Here is a 20,747-nt window from a genome sequence, read left to right on the forward strand (position 1 = left end):
TTGCGCCCCCTCTGCGATCTCTTGCGCCCGCCAGATTTATTATAGCCTAAACCAGTGGTTTAGGCTATAATAAATCTTGCTGACATAAATTCATAGTGAACATCCCAGCAAACAGTGAGGTTGGGAACCTGCTGTTTTTCTAATGTGCAACATAAATTGTTGGGTGAAAAGGGGTCATGACTGATTCTGACTGGCTCCAGTGGGCTTTTTGCTGTAGCCAACCAAAACTATTTGTCTTTTATTGGAGCTAATGGCTCAGATTGTGATATTACAGAGTCGCTTCAGGTTGTTTATGACTGTCAGAGTATGTAGTAGCAGTTGTTCCATCAGTTCCGCAACTGAGAGAGAAAAAACAAACCTGTCACATGATTCCCACAATTTCCAAAAATTGCTACTGCTGAGTGCTGTTCCAGGGCTTGTTCCAAATATAGAGCTGTTGCGCACAGCCTCCAACAATGGTCGACTGACCTCTGAAATACCCAGAATGCATCATTACATGACATCACCACCATCCATTTTCCACCACTTATCTGGGTATCAGTTGTGGTGGGATCTGGCCCAGAAAAGTAGCACAGACATCTATCTTCTAATGTTGGTGTTTGGGGTTGAAGAGAAAGGAGAATAACCACTAACGATATAACGGCTGTTACTGGTTATACACAAAGGATCTTCCCTCTTAATCAGAGAGTCTATCTCTGAAGGGATCCTTTCCATAATATTGTCAGACACTTAGAATAACAATGTGGGCCAGTTAGTGGCAAAACAAAGCATTTTTAGGACGTATATTGATGTGCACATTGGCCCCCAAGGATTACGTTGCACAAGGCGACCAATTCCAAAACCTTTTGGACCTATTAAAAAATATCGGAATTACCCTTTAACCATACCAAAACCTTAAGACTTAACATTTAAAGCTACACAGGAAGAAACGGAATGGAGTTGTTCTATCAGTCCTCCACTAGCGTACAGGGTCTGTTTTTTTCATGTCCCTCGAGCACCTTGCCTCTCACCTGGCTCTTTTCTAGTCCTCTCAGGATTTTTATTTACTACTATAGGAGCTAATCTGTGGCACGCTGTGTGTTTCTGTGCAGCAGGCAGAGGAGGTTGCACAGACGGAGGGCTCCCAGCAGCTCCACCTGCAGCCCAGCGACTCGTCGGAGAAGCAGCAGCCCAAGAGGTTACACGTCTCCAACATCCCTTTCCGTTTCCGAGACCCTGACCTCCGGCAAATGTTCGGGGTGAGATGACAACTGCACCACACACACACAACTTCACTGCTTCACTGTACGGATATACCATACACTGCAGGGCAATATATCCAGTTGAAATCATTCACTTTAGCGTACTATACAATACTCCTGCCTGTACTTTTCAAGAACACAGTAGCAAATTCATACAAAACAAGATATTTTAAGAGAAATCTAATACTAGAATTATCAAAGTAAAAGTAAATCATAAATGGGAGGTCAGAGGCAAGTATGAGCAGATTACATACCTCGCTTGTTTCTAATATGGACTGTGAAACTGGCAGAAGGAACCACTAGTTTGAAATCTGAAGCTGGTAATCTTGTTTCTTATGTAAAATAGGTTTTGTGGCCTACTTTCTATATACAGTATTAAAGTATTAAATCGTGTTTCAGGCAGTGTACATCAGGTATTCCATAGGATGCTTTTCAATGCACCAGCCACTTCCACTATCACTATAGCCTTGCTCCATAATGCTGTAAATAATTCACAGCTTTACCTCTGTATGGCCCCTAACCCAAATTAGGCAGAGCTTATTAATGTTTCATCTTCGGTGCCCGTCCTTAAGTGGTCCTTGGAGAGTCGGACTTGTGGATAGGTGGATGCTGCAGTTCTTTTTATCTGTGTGAAAGAAACAGTTCAACAGCAACAGTTAGTGTATAATGCTAAGTTAATGGAACTTAACCATAGAAATGGCACATGGAAAACGCTCATATGACTTGTTAATGCAACATATTGATAATTTAAGAAGGTACTGACAAAAGACCTACTTTGTTGTTTAGGTATGAGGAGTGTTGCGTAGCTTTTAGAGATGGAAACATGTGGCTCCACATGACAAAATCTGTTTGATGTCACGTATTGTATTGTCACCATGCCTGAATTAGTAAACAAAAGTTAATATTTTATAAATGCAAAATAATAAAAAAAACTGTTTAACACTGACATGTTAAATATATTAAATACTATTTACATCAGACATATAGTATTGAAATGTAAGTTGTTTTGGTTTTATGCTGTTATGATTACATGAAATGGAAATATTACACATCCTGTCTACATTCACTTAAAAAACCTTGGAATCTTGACTAGTAGCTGAAATAAAGTTTTGGTTTGGTGGCATCACATGCATTTGAATCATGAACCTACCTCACCTGGTACCTACAACTCTGTTCTAGAATAGAAAATACACTAGGACAATCAGTTAACCATGTCACAGCATACAAAGAAATAATGTATACAATTAAGCCGACAGGTCACTTGAATGTTGACCTATGCTTGCACCTCCACTGTGAGACATTATTTCCTTCAATTTAACTGTCTTTCATCATGGCTCTGCAACTCATGGTTTAACAGCAGGTAGTGACGCGGTTGTACACCCTTTATAGTTCCCTCCCTGTTTGTACTCTTTAGATCAAGTGCAACGTTTAGATGACATTAACTATAGATGCAGTTCACTGTGTTCTCAGTGGAACGTCTCACTGCAACATGGCATAGAGAGGAGTCTCTGCCTCGCAAATTGCAGCTCTGCATGTCTGATTACCAAGGGGAAGAGAGAGAGGGGGCAGCTAGTACCATGCTTGCACAGGAAACACTGACCGCCTAATTCCCAAACTGCTGCGAAAACACACATTGTAGAAATCAAGTTCTGTGTGTGTGTGCCCAAGCTTGTTAAGACAGTGCCCAGCCAAAGCCGCTCAAGTGTTTACTGATGATGAAGTCTACCTAACTACATACACACAGGCAGGCACATTACTGAATATAGATTAACTGACACAAACCTGGTGCTAACATTTCATATAATAGGAGGCTGGAGATTTACCCCCCTCTGAAACCACCACCCACCTCCCTGTTCCTCCAATGGAGTGGAACATCTGCTCCTGCAGGCACTTTGTTCCAGGAGGAGGGGAGCCGGCCCCGCTCTCCTTCCCCAGCCTCGGAGTGCTTGATGTGGGGAAAAGAGGAGGGGACTGAAGGGCCCGTCAGTGGAGACACAATTAATGGGATTCCTCAGCAAGGTTAAAAGGGAGTTTATCCTCATTAGGTGTATATTGGGTGACAGCTCCAGTTATGGGTGCGAAGTAGGTGCGCGTGTGTGTGCGTGTTTGTGTGTATTCTTGAAAAGGAGTGGAACTTTCTCCCAACTGACTCCAGTCACTTTTAGTGAGGTCTCCAAGGCACTGAGCACTGCACCACAATTAACCAGTGACATCATCAGGTGGAGGCGGAGTAGAGATGGTGAGAAGGAAAGAAGCAGAAGAGTGGGATTAGAACAGACAGACAATGCAGCAGCTCTCACCACAATCAGTGATACTCAGAGGTCATCCAGCACTGTTAAGAGCACCATCACAGAGACTGAAGATCCAAATCACTGGGACCCAGGTGAACTGGAGCCATGCATCAAACTTTTTCCATCAAAATAAGTGCACATTTCTTTCACTGAAAAATGGTTTTATGACAAAGAATACAAATTACATTCAACTCAAATTTGTGGAATAATTCTGATTTATTACAACTTGGGCCTTATTATAATAGTTTCAAACATCTTTCCTGTCAGTAATAGCAACATTGGACTTTCAGACATTAATTGAACATAATGGCAATTTTACATGTTGGTCTCATGTCTGAAGTAGCTGCAGAGGCAGGTTTACAAAAGATTAACAGTGGCAGTCTTACTAGATCAGACCCGTAACATTTCTGTAACCCTTTTCTACAAGTCTGAATTGAATATCAAAACTTTAATGTTAAGGATATGCAGGACCAAGTGTCACGGAAATAATAAAAATGCATTTCATTTTTCAATAACTATTTGTACAATGAAAATAGACATTAATACATTGGTTTACAAGTTAATTAATTCATCTATAAATGAATAGACTAAATGACAAAGTAATCCATTATTTGATATTTTAATGGCCAAAATACTACTACTACTAATAATAATAATAATAATAATAATAATATATATATATATATTTATTTATTTTTTACAAATGTACAATAAATAGTTCAAATTAAAACGGTATTTACAAAAACAAAATAAAACAGTCAATGAGTACATAATTTCAAACACAATGTTGCAAAAGAAAGCTAGGATATGAGGCAGTTGCAGCTCTCTAACCAATCAGAGAGCTTGTAACATCCCATGGCTAATTTTTAATTCACTAAAGCCCACAGAAGGGTTAAATGGAGAGGCCAAATGACTAAGCAAATCAAATAGCTAATAGGAAATGCAAAAGGCAAAGGAAATTGCCCATTTAAATTCCTGATTAAAATCTGTATTCTTAATTCAATTTGTAAATCCAGTTATTTTTTTCTCCTTTTAAACTGCATTTCAAACAGATTTTTAAATTACATAATTTATTTATGAATTTATTCATGTATTTTTAACTGACTGTTTAATTTGTTTTTGTAAATTCCTTTTAAATTGGAACTAAATCTTTTTTCTAATTTAATATTATTATTATAAATTAAAATGTAAGATAATAACTTACTTTGAAATTTAGTCTATTATCTATTTTATAGATTAATAAAAATAATTTGTAAACAAATGTATTGAAGCCTATTTTTATTTAGTTATTAGTTATTTATTAATGAAATTATTTATTACTATTTCTGTGACAAGTGTGTTCCTCCATAGGGTGCAACTGCTCCGTGTTAAAACAGAGATACTAAATGCACATGTTGTTCACCTTATCGAGAGCAGTTTAATAAGTTTAACACTTAATTATCATCTCTTATGCACAAAGAAAACAAAATAATTAAAACTCGGTGAGTGAGCCATTATGAAGCTACTGAGAACATTCTTCTGATTTCTGATCAGTTTATTAAAATGATTTGATGATGATCAGACTTCATTGTACTGATGTCATTGTGTTCCCAGACCTCAGCTACTGACTTGATCGAGGACATTTATTTATCATTATACAATCATTATAATTTAAAACATTATACAACAAAAGTTTGTGACCCCTTCATGCTACACACGTAGATAAAGATCATGAAATGTATTAAAATAACATATAAAATAAAACAATAAATACAGCTTTTATATACACATACACGTAAACACCCAAGAAATAGTTCTGCAGTGCATTTTTTAAAATTGCTTATTGGGGAATGCAAACAGCAGCAACAACATAATGATGAAAAAAGATGTACACAATATAACTATATAATTGCAGTTAGAAATTATGGACAAAGCTGAAAATGCAACCCAGGATGTAAATAAACCAAAGATTCCCTTACTCCACCCGTCCCCCATCTGGAGATCTGTCTGCTCCTGAAAACACAAAATGAGAAACTATCAAATGAGAGTTGCTTTTAGCTTTAAGCCAAGTTATAAGTCTAAATATAGTTTGTTATTTTATAGAATTCACTAGCAGCAGATATGTAAAGTTGTGTGGTTTAGGCAAAGCTTAAAGGCATGTTTCTTTCTCTGTTTCCCCTTTTTACTTTTATGGCATTTCATTTTGGCAAACAATCAGTGTTGCAGGGTTAATAGAAAAGTTTTGACTCTAATGCTGACTTCACCAGTGACTTCCCAAACTGCTCTTTTTGTCACTTCAGCAGAGCAGTTTAGCAGTGTTGATCCATTGTGTTTGGTGGCTTTCTGCTAGAAGAGGCTGTCACACAGGCACATGTAGTATACACTCTCACACACACCTTCTCCTCTTTTCTCCCTGCTAATGGTCCGGCTTTAAGGATTAATGGATGTGGGCAGGGCAGTGGCATTGCGGTCCAGATTTTGTCTGGGCTCAGCCTTCGCCACAATGGGCTCATAGTGGCACTCTCCTCTATTCACTTAAAATGGGACTTGTGAGCAACTGGCTCAATCTCTCATTACGGTTCTGCTAGACTACCACCACAATGCAAACAAAGGCAATAGCTAGGACATTACAGCAAATGGAATTCTGTGTCATTTCAGCAAAAGCTGTAATAGAAAAGCAATACGAGAGCATTAAACAAAGCCATATAAAGAAGTTCAATCAAAGGTGATGCAGCCACAAGTATGTCTCTGCGAATTACACAATAATACACAATAATACTCCCTCAAACACCCCTGGAAGTCCAGCTCAGGACACAGGAATAAAGCCAGATTGTTGTGTATGGCTGCAGCAACACAGGCAGAAAAAGTATGGCCTCAGAAAGGCATAAAACTGGGTTCATTACCCAAGCTTATTTGAGTTTAATTCATAATTAGAACAACACATTTGGAGGGAAATTACTAGGCTGGGGAAGAGGGTTTTAATGGTAGAATGATAATTGGCATTCACAGCACCACTTCACTGATTCAATTCTCTCATTCTCAAGATGTGGCTGAAATCTGCACCTCAAATAATTCCCTGGGACCAAAAACTCCCTACACACACTGCGCATTTACCTACACACACAGGGTTATTTGGATTTCTACATCCTTCAAACAGCAGGAAAGCAATCCCAGTCTGACCACATGTCAGCGTCTGTGGGGTTTGTTTTGGCCTTTCATGAGTTTCTTGTAATTACTTCTGATGCATGGAACCAAAATGTCTGCCGGTGGATCCAGCTGGGCTGCAGGACCCTTTTCATTTAGCCCCACACCGAGTGAAACTTGACAGGCTGATATGCAGGACTGCTGTCATCCCCTGAGCCTCGGTTGTGTTTAATTAATAAGCAGGCACTTAGTGAGCCAGCCGCAAGAGGGTCCTTACTGTCACATTCCCAGAGGTAGGGGTCCTAAATGAGTCATTAGATACTCTGCGCACACACATACACACAAACACTTCTGGTCTACCTCAGCAGTGTGTGTGTGTGTGTGTGTGTGTGTGTGTGTGTGTGTGTGTGAACACTGGGGGTTGGGTTTTGCACTAATGGAGTTTTAATGACACCTACTCCTGCCTAATCACCTGTTCTGGAGGCTTCCAGCATTCCAGGTAGCCCAGTGTTCCCAGCAAGGGAATTCTTTTTAATGTCTCCTGTTCATGGCTACACTCTCATTTGCGTCCCCAATTATTCCATAAGGCTCCACTCTAACCGGCTCTGCCTCTGAGGAAGTGAGCTGTAATTATAATCTGAAAATCTGCTAATTTACATCAACATATCAATGTAGCGACAGAGCCATTTTGCACTGAGTGGGTAGTTGGAAAGGCTGGGCCCCGCCATTTTTCTGTCCCCCAGTGGTGCCAATGTGTTTGTGTTGATTAAGACAATTAGTGTCTTTAGAATAGAGAGGGACAGTGATAGAAGGTATTACTCTGTTTACCAGTTAAGGCACTGCAGGTGAGACTGGTAATTTTGGGTGATGTCACCACAGGAGTTTCATTAAACATATAAACAGTCATCAGTTAGACAGCCTTACATATTACCTATAGGTTCAAGAGCTTAGCTTGACCTTAAGCTTAAGCTGAATTGGTGTCTTCTTTCCAGAAACGTTTTTTCCTTTCTTTTGGGTACTTTTGACGACACTGTATGGGTGGTCCTCAAACTATTTTCAATTAGGTAACCCTTTTGAAATATTTTTACCCCCTGAGTACTCCCTGACCAGCACAAAACAGTTTTGGTACACCCATAAAAATGTCCATCAGTGTCTGATTTATTAAGCAGCAACCTTGTAACTGAAAGACAGTTAAATGCCATATTTTAAATGTTTAGAATCCATCACTAAATTCATGGCAAACCAATTTTGGCATTGAAATTGCACCGCACTGTCTTTTTGATGAGGTGCACTTATTTAATTTAGTGACAAACATGAGCTTCACTAAAGATCTTCTTTCTGTGACAGGGAGGCAACTGCAGTGACCAGACTATTGAGGTTTTAATGCAGTTGGCAGTTTACAGCAGTTGCCAATTGCATTCAAAATAGGTATAGTGAATATACATTTAAAAAAATATATATTTTTCAAATTAACATTAGAAAATAATCTCACATACCCCCTGCAGTACTCTAAAGTACCCCTATGGGGTACCCCCATTTGAGAAACACTACTCTAGGGTGCCCTTCCAGTGGACAAAACACAATAAAGTGCCCTCTACAGTGTTAATCTTAACCCTGACTAAGCTGTTTCACCATAAATGCATCAAAACGTTCTGCATGCTGGTGCCTTTTTAATTTTTTCCACCCCTGCCCCTCAAACAGTCACTGCGGTGAAAGTAGTTTACTCAAGCAGCGTTCTTAAAGGTGCCCTATGGAGTTGTACATTTGAAGTAACAACACATAAATACATGGAACTTTTTTCTGCATTGTTTTTTACCATTTGAATTTCAACTGGTGCTCTTTTAATTGCGTCATTGTCATTTTGTCACGCCTTCTTCTTCAGGTTTTCCGACTTATCTCTTTAACCAGCTCCTAATATTCACATAATGATAGTGGATGGAAACAAGCATTCATTCACATTTTCTTTTGCCATATTACTCGTGTTTTAAGCAAAAATTTCAATATATTTTTAAGGAAACACCACCACACATTGTAGCATATCATGACACCTTACCGCCACCAAATACTTGTACTTTATACTTATGCTCCCCTAAAGCTTACAGGGGAATATTGTACTTGTCATACTCCACTTCATTTATTTGATAACTCTTCTGGTCACTGATAAAGAGTTTAAAACTGTATGAGCAAAACAATATAGTGCATAAAATACAATGTTAAAGTGAAACCACCCAACAGTGCCCAACTACCACATTAAAATGCTGCATACATGTTAATGCATTGGTGATTATAATCCTGTACTAACTCTATGTAATAACACTGACAGGACCTAATGTATAGTGAGTAGCCCCTCGAGCCCCTCAGCCCATGGTTTAAATCTTTAAATGGTCTAAAAGTATGTATTTTATAACCTAAAAATAGATACATATACATCACATTCCATACATTAAAGTATTAAAGAATTTCTGATCACATTTCATCAACAGTGGCTGAGCAACATCTCTTCATATATCTGTTTTGTGAATTCATGTTTTAATCGTTTCTTGAACCAGCCAGCTTTTCCCAGACAGTGTGTAAAAAAAGCAGCCATCATCAGTGAGGGCACCACGCTGCGTCTGTAGCTCGCCGAGGCTAATTTACACTTCTCTGTCTTCCCTCGAAAACAGCTCTAATTTGGACTAATGGAGACAACTGCTGTCACAGTCCAAACACTGAAATAGAGACAGATGAAGGAGAGGAGAGAAAGTAGAAAAACAACAGTTATTGGTGGGAAGACACAACCAGGACTTAAGTGACAAAATACTACAAATTTAAAAACAATACGAGGGCACATACCATTATTGAAATACCAATACTTTTTACTGATATGACCTTTAAATGTAATTCTATTGAGAAGGAATAATAGGGAATAGGATTTTTATAACAAAAATATGCTCATAGTAGATGAAAATATTTTCCCACCCACCTTACCTTCCACCTGTGCTGCAGCACTGCTACAGCTGTGTGAAACGTGTAACTCCATGTGCCATATGCATCTAATATGTAATCACTTTAATACAATGACGGTGGGCGCCTGGTTAGCTCAGTGGGTAGAGCTGGCGACCCATGTACCGGGGCTGAGTCCTTGCTGCTCCCAGGGTTCGAATTTGACCTGCGGCCCTTTGCTGTGTGTCATCCCCTCTCTCTCTCTCCCCCTTTCCTGTCTGTCTCCAGCCGTCACTATCGTAAAGGCAATAAACGTTTGGACAAGTTCATGTGAACTCTAGAGCATTTGCTTTTTTGAAAGAGCAGGTTGAAGAGCAGTGTTTCACGGCCCACTCTGGTTTCAAGCATAGACGGTATTGAACATGGACGCACTGTAGTGTCTGTGACATCACCCATAGGTTCCTGTAGATTTGTTGTGAAGCTCACTGTCCTGACTCTGCTGGCTACCTGCTAATCCAAATATGGGCAAAGACAAGGAGTGTGGGTGGAGCTGAGGTGGGCGGGCAAAGCCTGGTTACTGAAGACAGCTGCCTGTGATGACACCTGTAACTCTAAGCTATAATAGAATTTAAAGGACTAGTGTGTAAGATTTAGTGGCATCTAACAGTGTAGTTGCAGATTGCAACCAACTCACCTCACCCTCCCGTTCCAGCCCATTCTCATCGCAAGGCATTCCTGTTGCCCCGGATACTGAAGTCATGACTCACCCTACTCTGTCTCTGATTAGAGTAAGCAGGGTCATGACATGAAAACGTTGGTCATTGTAAGGTAACAAAAACACAACTCCTTTTTTCAGGTGATTATACACTAATGAAAATATAGCTATGAATACTATATTCCATTTCTGACAAGAGATCCTCCTAAATGTTACACACTGGACCTTTAAACGGGTGAGTTATATAAAAATTCATCCCCCGTACAGTTGTCATGAACAGGGAAATTAGCTATTTTGAACCAGGCTGTAAACATTTCTAATTAAAGCTACATGGACAGCAGTTATATTATTTGTATTCTCTTCCCTGCCAAAACCTCTAACTTGCTGGGATAAGTTACAAAAAGACTACAATATGCATGTTGAATCTGAGGATATTTGTGTTTACAGTCTTTGGTTCAGGTGCAACTGAGCAATGTGAACATGCAGTAATTCTAACTTTCCTCTATAACTCTCACTGCTTTAACTTTCCTCTGGTTTTCATAGAAGACGAGGTTAGTGTGATCACACCATAGAAGACAAAAACCACTGCTATATCACCTCCTTGTTTCTTGTTCATCAGCTCATTGATCAAGACTATTGAATTTGTGCTAACCAGGGATGTATTTGTGTGCATGCATATATACGTGTGTGTGTGTGTGGTGGGGCTGCCTTACCACTGGCATGGCTGACAGAGTAATTAGTTCTAATGAAATAATGCAGCCATTGTGGACAACAATTAAGAGTAGCTTTCATCCCACTCATTAGGCTGAGTGGAAGAGTGCTTTCATTTGCCCCGATTCTTAATGATCTGATCTGAAGGACACACCCACTGATTGAACAAAGTCTTACACACACACACGCGCCGCACACACAGATAGATACAGTAAAGGTGCATAGCCACACTGGAATAACAACATTTTCTAGAGTTTTTTTTAGTGCTATGATGTTGTGACTGACCACTCACAAAGACCACCTTCCTGCAAATCTGGTGCAGTGCATAAATGTAGTGCTTCATTCCATCCAAAAAGCTTTGTCATTGAACATATTACAGTACGAGATTTGTCACAAGAATGTAATTGTAAAAACAATATAACAATATACAAACATAATGTGTAGAGGGTTGGTTTATTGGGTCCATATAGCTGAAGGTAATGGAGTCTAACCCAACAGCCCTACATTCATGAACACTCTAATGTTCCGTTTTTGTTGAAACTGTTTCAGAGAGGTGTTGAGTGAACTTTGTGATCATTTTGGAGGTTATAATTTGTGCTGCTGATGAATTCTAATGAAGAGGTGTTTCTAATATTTAGTCCATCCCAGTTATATCTATAGTAGTAGTATCATGTGTTACTGTGGTATAATTACTCACACGTGAACATATAAGCAGAATGTTACTGTTGCAGCTGATTGAGGTGGAGCAAATTTTAACCAGTTTATACACAGTTTTAAAATACAACAATTAATCATCATCATCATTTGGACTTAAATCTGCAATGCAAATAATTAGGGCTGGGCTATATGGAAAAATCATGTCACAATATTTTTGACCAAATACCTCTATATCCAAATTGTGACATATTGTAGGGATTACTGTTGGGGCTTTCACACAATATTTTCACAAGACTTCTGGTAAATAATCATCAGTACATGGGTAAAGGCAAATAATGGAAGAGCTCGAACAGTCTGCTAAGTTTAAAAAATGACATCAGTTTACTATAATGCAGCCTTCAAAACCAAGAAAAGACAACACTTTATTAACACCATATTACAATATTACGATCTCCAAAATCTAAGACAATATCTAGTAGCAACTTCTGATCAACCCATATCAATTTCAGGCCTTCCGGTTAGCCCCACACATGGCTGGTTTAAGCCCTCAGAGTATGGATACGGATTTAAGTAATGTCGGTTGAACATATTCCGATAATAGTGTACTCACTCATCATTAATATCTAGTCTCAAAGCACAATATAAATATAATATCGATATATTGCCCAGCCCTAATGAATAATGATAATAGTTAAATGTACCTCTGTCATGTAGTATAGTATTATAAGTATATGTATAAGTAAATAAGGTAAGTAAGAAATGGAAATACTCAAGTAAAGTAGTGCTTCAAAATTAAGTATGACACTTAAGTGAATGTACCTAGTTATGTACATTCCATCACTGCAAATATTGAACGTATTCCACAGACACCAAGTTGCAGGTTAGTAGTCAGAAAAGTGAATGTTTTTTCCACGTAACACTTTCTCATACTGCAGTTAATGACTGTAAAGTGTAAACTGCAGCAGCAATAGACATATTTAGTACCGTTATAAATAATCACAGGAGGGTCAGTGAAGGGTCTGTTGGGTTACTCTGCTTTAATCAAATGACATTCCCCGCATTCATAAATACAGAGATAATCATTCTGCAAAGCATACACACTCTGTGTGTGGCCTTTTACACCAAACCAAACCATGTCCTCCTTTTCATGATTGACCAGCCTCTTGTGACACACACACACGCACACACACACACACACACACACACACACACACACACACACACACACACACACACACACACACACACACACACTCTGTAAATGCAGCCTTCCACAGAGGGCGGAGAACAGAAAACAGAGGTAGTTGAGCTAAATGACTTGTTCAGTGGGCTATGGATAGGTCTCTCACTGGGGCGAGAGACCCAGACAGAGACAGGCAGTGAAAGAGAGCTCTGATCGATGCTGTCTACAGCCCTGAACTCTAACATTATCCACACACACAAACACACACACAAACACACACACACACACACACACACACACACACACACACACACACACACACAAACACAAACACAAACAGAAAAACATGGCAAAGAAATAGGACATTAACTCTTGTATTAATTTGAAAATCATCTTAAATCATCAATCCTAAAAAGTCCAATCGTCTAACTTAATGTGAACATTTTGTCTTTTATTGTAATGAAATCAAAAGCAATCTTTGTTAGAGTTTCTTTAGGGTTCTTCTTTTGACTCAGTGTGTCCATATTTTCCAGCCCGTTCTCATTCCCAGGGAATCAAATGCCAGTGTCTCATATAGACGCACTAGGTACCCCTCTGTATGACATGCACCAGACTTAAGGCCCAATGCTTACCACATCATGCATTGTGGTTGTTAGCCACAGGCTGGTGTGGGCATGTAGACATTTTTATTTGTGCTTGTAAATAATCTTTTCCTAAACCTAACCAAACTCTTACCAGTTTGAACCCTGTGTTATAAAGGTGTTTCATACAGACTATAGGGTGCATCCGTATGAGCGGGTGACAAAGCAGCGTCGGTTTTTGACGACCTGGCATGAGAACGTGTTGTATATTCACCTTAAACACATAAATAGATTGTGCGTAGTTCTGCAGCATAAATGTGTAACATGTATGGACATGCTGATCCTGTGTATGATCTGACGTGTTTTGCTGGTGGACTTCCTTCGTCTTCAGGGCTGGTGCTGGTGCTGGTGCTGTGACCTTGCCTTTGCTCCGCTGCCTGCTCTATGTTTATTTATTTATTGAAATAAACTGCTTGATTCAAGGTCTAGTTATGGGGAGCACAAGGCTGAGCATTATCATATGCCTGGCAAGGTTAGTGCTGCTTCACATAGCCATGAGTTCATCCCAGCTGCTCCTACAGCACAGGCTCCAACTTAGCTAACACTGATCTGGGTTTCAGACAGTGACATTTATTTATACTGAAGCTGAAAATAGCTTTACACTGATATTAATTAATTTGGAAATTAAATATCCTGAAAAAGTAATTCAGCATTGTTGTCTGTCAGTGAAGAAGCAGGACTGAGAGTGTGCATTTCTCCTTTTAGAGACAGAAAGGAAAAACACTCAAATAAAACTAAATTGTAAATTATTGGGAACCGGAGCGTTTCCAGTTTAAGTCAAGTAATGTGGACTGGTAGCTGGAGAGGTGCCTGTTCACCTCCTGGGAACTGCCAATGTGACCTTGAGCAAGGCATTGACCGCCTAACTGCTCCTGGGGGGGCGCTACGTGGCAGCCCATCACTCTAGATTCTGGAATATGTAATGAGGTAGAAGGGGGAGATGACTTTTGTAAGGAAATTAAACTTTTTTTGTAGAAAAGAAAAGAAAATAGAAAAATCAGACGCACATTATTGTTCCAAGCAGATTATTGTATATACGTCTGAATACATGTCCGGAGAGGAACTTTAAAATAGTAATGCAGCTTTATTAACTTCCACTTTGTAGGGTTTTTTTTTTTTTTTCGAAGAGGAGCTCTCAGTGAATGTAATGTCCTCATCTTGTAGTCTGACCTCAGACCATTAAGCAAGTGTGTATTTCATCAGGAATAATCATACTCTTAAATGCAAACAAGAGTTGTATGAACACTAAAAGGTTTTGAAAGCCAAGCCAGTGTAATTAAATTCTTGCATTATTTATATTCTTGTAGATGGTCATAATACAGAATGGAGCAGGTATATATCCTTAAATGGACTTATTTCATAAGCTGTATTTGGGCCATCATCGCTTCCAAAGTGCTGTACATCATGTAACCTCTTAAATACATAGCCACTGTGTCAAAGTAGAACATGCCAGTGTCAATGTAAATTCTGCTTTAAGGGATAATACCAGATTATTCCAACTTTGGTTTTATTTTAAAACATTATTTATAATGATTTTGCCCTACGTGGGACAAGCTCTCTTAGCTTTAATAAATAAAATAAACACACAAAATGCACCTATTTTTCTTACTAAATAGAAAAATATACAACGTGCATCTTCTGAATTCAATTTTCCCTCTGTACCAAACTAAGACCAGCTTAATTGCCTTGTTAAGTAATCATGAAATACCAAATTTAACAGAAACAAAATCAAACTTACCAAAAGTAGTAGTTGTCTTTCCACTGTTCAGACAGTCACCAACTCTGGTGTCTAACCAAGTTAGATGTGAAAACATTCTGGCTCTACATGCTGCTGCTGCCTCATTGATGCCCGACCTCCCTCTAGCTTCTCTCCCACTAGACCCCCATTCTGTCCGGCCCGCCCGGCTGTGTCTTTGCCATGTCAGAGTCTTGGTTGCAGAAGCTGTAAATCAAGTTGTTATTGTATCCCCTGTCGCCAAACTGGTTCTTCAGCTCTGTGCATAACATTGCTGTACCACTCTGCTGTCTGTCGCTGGGCAGCAGCTCTCATTCTTCAGAGGCAGACCATTAAATTAGTGACACAAAATGAAAAAAATGACTTAAAAATCAGCAAAAGAAAACAACAGGCGTTGGACTCAACTAATTGCAGTAGGTCAAAGTTGAAGCAGGAAGTGGGTCTGAAAACGGTGCCCGATGTTTAAATATAACATACAGTTTAATATTCACCCTTGTTTTCTGACTACCCATCAGCGATGCTGGCTGTAACAGACCTGTCAGTCAGAGAGTACAGCCTGCTGTTGAGTTACCCTTTAATATCATCTTTGCACTATTTTATATGTAGCACTTATGGCCTTAGGTAGGCTCAAATGTTGCAGAGTACAAGTTTTTTTTTTGCATTTCATATTTTATCTAAGAATTATTAATGTACTGAGTCAGCTATGGAAGCCTGTATTGGGCTACTTTATATATAGGATGTGCAGTCATTTAAAGCCGCCCACAGCAAAATGAAGTTTTATGGGTCAAACATCTGATTTTAAAGAAAAAGATACATGAAAACATAAAAATAAAGAAAACATACTGTAGATGTGTGATAAGTGGTCTAATCCTATCTGCTTGTATTCACCACAGCAGCTACTGGAGTCTACCATGTTTTAAAGCTATAAGGCCAGGTCTTATCCAAAGTCCAAAGTGTCTTAAACTTGCATTCTTTCTAACAGCTCCATGGGCTGCAAAAAAGAAGTACAATCGTATGGAGTCCTACGAAAAAATGAGCCTACTTCTCACTTGATTTATGAGTTTCCTAATGAGTTTATGGTTTTAATTTCTAGTTTCAGTCTTCTTCCATACAGCATGATGTTCATTTAGTAACTGATGGTCCCATTTAGAGTAAAATAGACCATAAAGCAGGGTATGCTTTAGGGCGTAGCTACCCTGTGATTGACAGGTCACTCTCAGTGAGTCCATCCAGCTCAACGCACCAAACTCAGATCAAACTGTCAAACTAGGCAGTGCTGATCAGATATGGATCCAGATTCTGTTACTGCTTTGACTATTTCTCTCCTCCAATCATTTCACAAACATATTTTAGTGTACTGTTTATCTGGAATATGAGATTGTGTGTAACCCGGTGAGCCACTATTGTTTCCTGCTACAGACAAGTCAAACTGCGCAGCCAATTAGAGCATCTCAACACTTATACAGGGCCGTGCTGAAGCCTAACAGGGCCGGCAGTAACAATATTTTAACCAATTAACTATTAAGAGTTAGATGAAAAGTGAACCTATAGGCACCAAATGCATGGTTAGGCTGGTGAGAGAGGGCTGTGGCAGGTAATTACAATATCTGCATCATGAGCACATAAACAAATGTACGTTTTATCATTAGTCTTGATGGGCTATCCCTTCACCCCTCTCCCTCCTCTCCTTCCAAATACAAGCCATTTCCTGCTTTAACTGAGAGGGTCTTTGCCTCCACTAAAAATACTCTGCTCTCTTTCTTTCTTTTTGAGAGTGGAGAGGAAAAGCAAGATGATGGGCATCATTAAGATCAGCGGTGCATACTGCGGCGTTGCGCTGCTATAGCATCTGCATCCACCACTGTAATGTTCATTAACACTGCGTAGCCTTAGTCCCCAATACACACACATACCTCTTTATCACCATGGCAGAGCAAACACAGCATTAAACAGCATTAAGAGTAAATGGATATTTTATTAATCTCATTGTCGGGTGAAGAGGAGTTTGTTAATTCGGAGCATTGACTGCTTGACCTTTTTAGTAGCGTGTGTGTGTGTGTGTGTGTGTGTGTGTGTGTGTGTGTGTGTGTGTGTGTGTGTCAGGGGCGGGGTTGTTCAAGAATGGAGCTGTGTGTTTTACTGAATAAGTTTTTTCATTTTGGAGTAGGAGAGAGCTGTGCAGGTCGCCATGTTCTAATTATTTCCTCCCCCCTTTCCTGCTCCTCTCTTCATCCCCTGCCCTCCTTCTCCCTCCCTGTCTTCCACAGCAATTTGGCAAGATTTTAGACGTGGAGATTATTTTTAATGAGCGAGGCTCCAAGGTAAGTGCACCGTAACCATACATTCATGAACACCCTTTCTCACACACACATGATTTCTCCAGCCGAATGTATTGGTCCCTTGCCCTCCTCTTCTCTTGCAGTCCCTCCACTCCTGACTGTGTCCTCACAGCTCTCTTTCCTTCTGTCTACTAGTAATTACGGACCTATCAGTGACACTTGCCTGCAGGCAGCTTTTACACCTTACCCGCCTGCCATACATTGTGACAGACAATAAATCGCTCCCACTTATCTTTGCGCTGACAATAGGATTCACACAGTCTGCAAACGCGCACTGTCTTCCCTGGTTAGCTTCCCAACCTATAGTGGCAGGAAGTAAGAATACACTATATGTGAATATACTCCACCCAATCCAGGACAGTATTAAATCTCACAACACACTGATTAACTGCATCATCCTCATATAAACAAGTATCTACTATCTACAGAACTATATTATAACAGTGATTCACCCTCTAGCCATTTCATACAGCTTCTACATTTAGTTTACAGGTTGAAATGTAGCCTAGTTCAAATGTACTGTTTATTAAATGGAGATTTATGCATCTCTAAATTAAAACGGGTTGTACCACACAAACTAGATCTTACACAGAGGTTAGCTGTTATTAAATATCTACACCTGCTTACTGTGTATCTGATGAGGCTCATTTGCTCATTTATTGGTTGACTGATTGACTGACTGAAACATATTCATACAAGGAGAAACTCACTGAGAGCAAGCTGTATCTTCAGCAGAGTCCTGTTTAAAGTGATACAAATATATTTAGTATGTTATGGAAAAGCCCCGCGTTTCTGTTCGAGGTGGAAACACAAAATCTGCTGTGGAGACTGTCAAGACATGTGACCTACAAAACAAAAACACAAAAATAAAGTTTGACTGAATGCAACGGTACCAAGCATTTTATATAGATTCTTGTAGTTTTTGAGATACAGCCATTTCTGTTTCATACTATTTTTTTTTGGAGAATCTATAACAAGGAGCTGTTCTGGATCAGATACAGGTCTGATTTATTGCAATGTGACGTCAGTGTGAGCAGTCATATCTAGATCGACATTCTTCATGCAGATCACTTCAGAACTGTGACTGTTCACACTGGAATCTGATATGGGCCACATTAAATAAAGAGTACTGTGAACAGCCAAACCAAAAAACATTTAGATCTGAGCAATATATCAGAATTGAGCACTAAAGCTTGCACTATGAACAGAGCCTTAAGGATGTTTTTTCCTTTTGATTTATCACCCATTTATATATCCTGATATTTTTCATCCTTATGACTTAGAGAATATTCATGCTTGACAACAGGAAGGAACAATAAACTAATGTAATTTTAATGTAGTGGTTACTTGTTATTTAACTGCAAAGGGCCTTAATGAAAGTGTATTTATGGTTGTAAGGTTCATAGGGTACCCAGCTTGTGATTTAGCATGGTCATTAAGAGCTAACACAGAGAAGGATTTATAGTTACCAAGACAGTAGTCAGCTGCCTGTCTTGTCTTACTTGTCTTACCCTGTTTCCTTCTGTAAGCACTTTTACCTTTCCACCTTTAACAGGTCTTGTTTACATTCAGTGCTTGTCTGGCTGCGTCCCATTCCCTAGCATTCCCTAGAACACTAATTATTTACACATGATAAAGAAAAGAAAGCAGACTATCTGCATTAGGGTGAAGAGCAGTGAGCGTACCCGTACGTGGCAACAAAATGTCAGAGGGATTAATTTCGCTCCCACTTCGCACTTTTAAATGTATTTTTTATCTGCTCCCCCTCTCAAGGGCAGGCCTATGTGTTATTTATGCCCAGTGGAAGGCAGTGAATCCTGTATATGCATACGAGATCACGGCGCCAGGTGCCGTTCGCGCATATTATCTGGCGAAGCAATTACAGGGCAACGACTGGCCCAGGATACATAAGCTAAAAGGACCGGCTGCTCGTCCAACAGGCGTGTCTGCCAGGCATATCAAATGGAGTTCCCTCTCTGCCTCCACACCATAACTCAACAATGACAAAGCGGGCCATGAGCAGTGAGAGCATGGACCACACTTGTTGTAGGCAGGACTCTCTAAGGGGAGTAAGAGAGAGACTATTTAGACCAGGTTACGTAGATAATAAACTGGGCAGAGCATTATACCAGAACAATAAAACTGGTACTTCAAAAAGTTCTAAGCGTCTTCAAGGATTTTTGGAACAAGGACCCATCTGTGCAGCAAATCTCAACAGAATCTATCTCAATTAGTTGTGAAAAAAACATGACTATATTAAGGTGCAGTATAAAGAGCGAAAAAGTCCACGTAGGTAGGAGGATGGGGGGGGGTCCAACAGATCTTCCATCCAGGAGACAGTTGTTATTGTCCCGTGTGAAACCAAAAGTCAATGTTTAAGTTACGTATGTAAGTTAACTTTAGTCAGGTACGTAACAAGGCTTACGATCTTTTCCTCAACCTGATCAAACTTTTTACGTCAGTGAGCTTTATTCTGAAACTGTAAAGCCCTGTCCACGTAGCATGCGAGAGTGAAAACGATCTGTCTATAGTCATGTCAGTATTATACCAGCAACATATACACCTTTCACTACAGTTTCGATCTCTGTATCTATAGTCACAGACATGAACAAAATATTTTTTTTACTCAACACCTCCTTAATCTTTTTGAGATTAAAAGCTCTCTCGCGTGGACAGAATCCATTCATTTGTTAACAAGGCTTTTATTGTATTGTATTTATCAAAGGCAAACTATAGAATATAGTATAGTATAGAAAGGTAGGGCTAGCAGCAGCAGTAGAAACACATACTGTGGATCAGTGGTAACCAGATGTTACATAATATCATTACTGCCAATTTGACCGTGGAATAAGGTGTTGAAAACGTGACACTTCCATGGTGGACTGTCTTTCGCATGCTTCGACGTGATACCAGGTTGGAAGTTATTCTCCAGGCTCTTAGTTTGAAGAAATCATTGCAGAGGGATTTTACTCCATATTCTGTAAAATATAATGTAAATATCAATAGTACGTAGTATCAAGTAAGGCTCAGAAGTAAGACAACAGAAATCTTGCTTTATGTGCCCATAGGACTAAGTGTGATTAAGCAGGTGCCTATGGCTCTAATATGTCTCTCTGCAACTTCATGAGGTGAATTCCTCATTTAGACCACAGTAAGTTCAACAACACTGATCAGGTAGAATGGAACATT

At 39.5% G+C, this 20,747-nt stretch overlaps 1 protein-coding gene across 8 annotated transcripts in view; it reads left to right on the forward strand.

The window, feature by feature from the left end:
- rbfox3a (RNA binding fox-1 homolog 3a) overlaps positions 1 to 20,747 on the forward strand; it is a 289,238-nt gene that overhangs the window by 222,501 nt on the left and 45,990 nt on the right. For 7 of the 8 annotated variants that reach the window (XM_051416824.1, XM_051416821.1, XM_051416825.1 and 4 more), the window contains 2 exons: positions 1,092 to 1,238; positions 17,487 to 17,540. In XM_051416824.1, coding sequence (XP_051272784.1) covers positions 1,092 to 1,238; positions 17,487 to 17,540 — 201 coding nt within the window. The remainder of the gene's footprint in view (positions 1 to 1,091; positions 1,239 to 17,486; positions 17,541 to 20,747) is intronic. The other variant, XM_051416822.1, reaches the window with a different exon arrangement.

This window comes from Dicentrarchus labrax, unplaced genomic scaffold (assembly GCF_905237075.1).
Source record: "Dicentrarchus labrax unplaced genomic scaffold, dlabrax2021, whole genome shotgun sequence".
NCBI classification, from domain to species: domain Eukaryota; kingdom Metazoa; phylum Chordata; class Actinopteri; family Moronidae; genus Dicentrarchus; species Dicentrarchus labrax.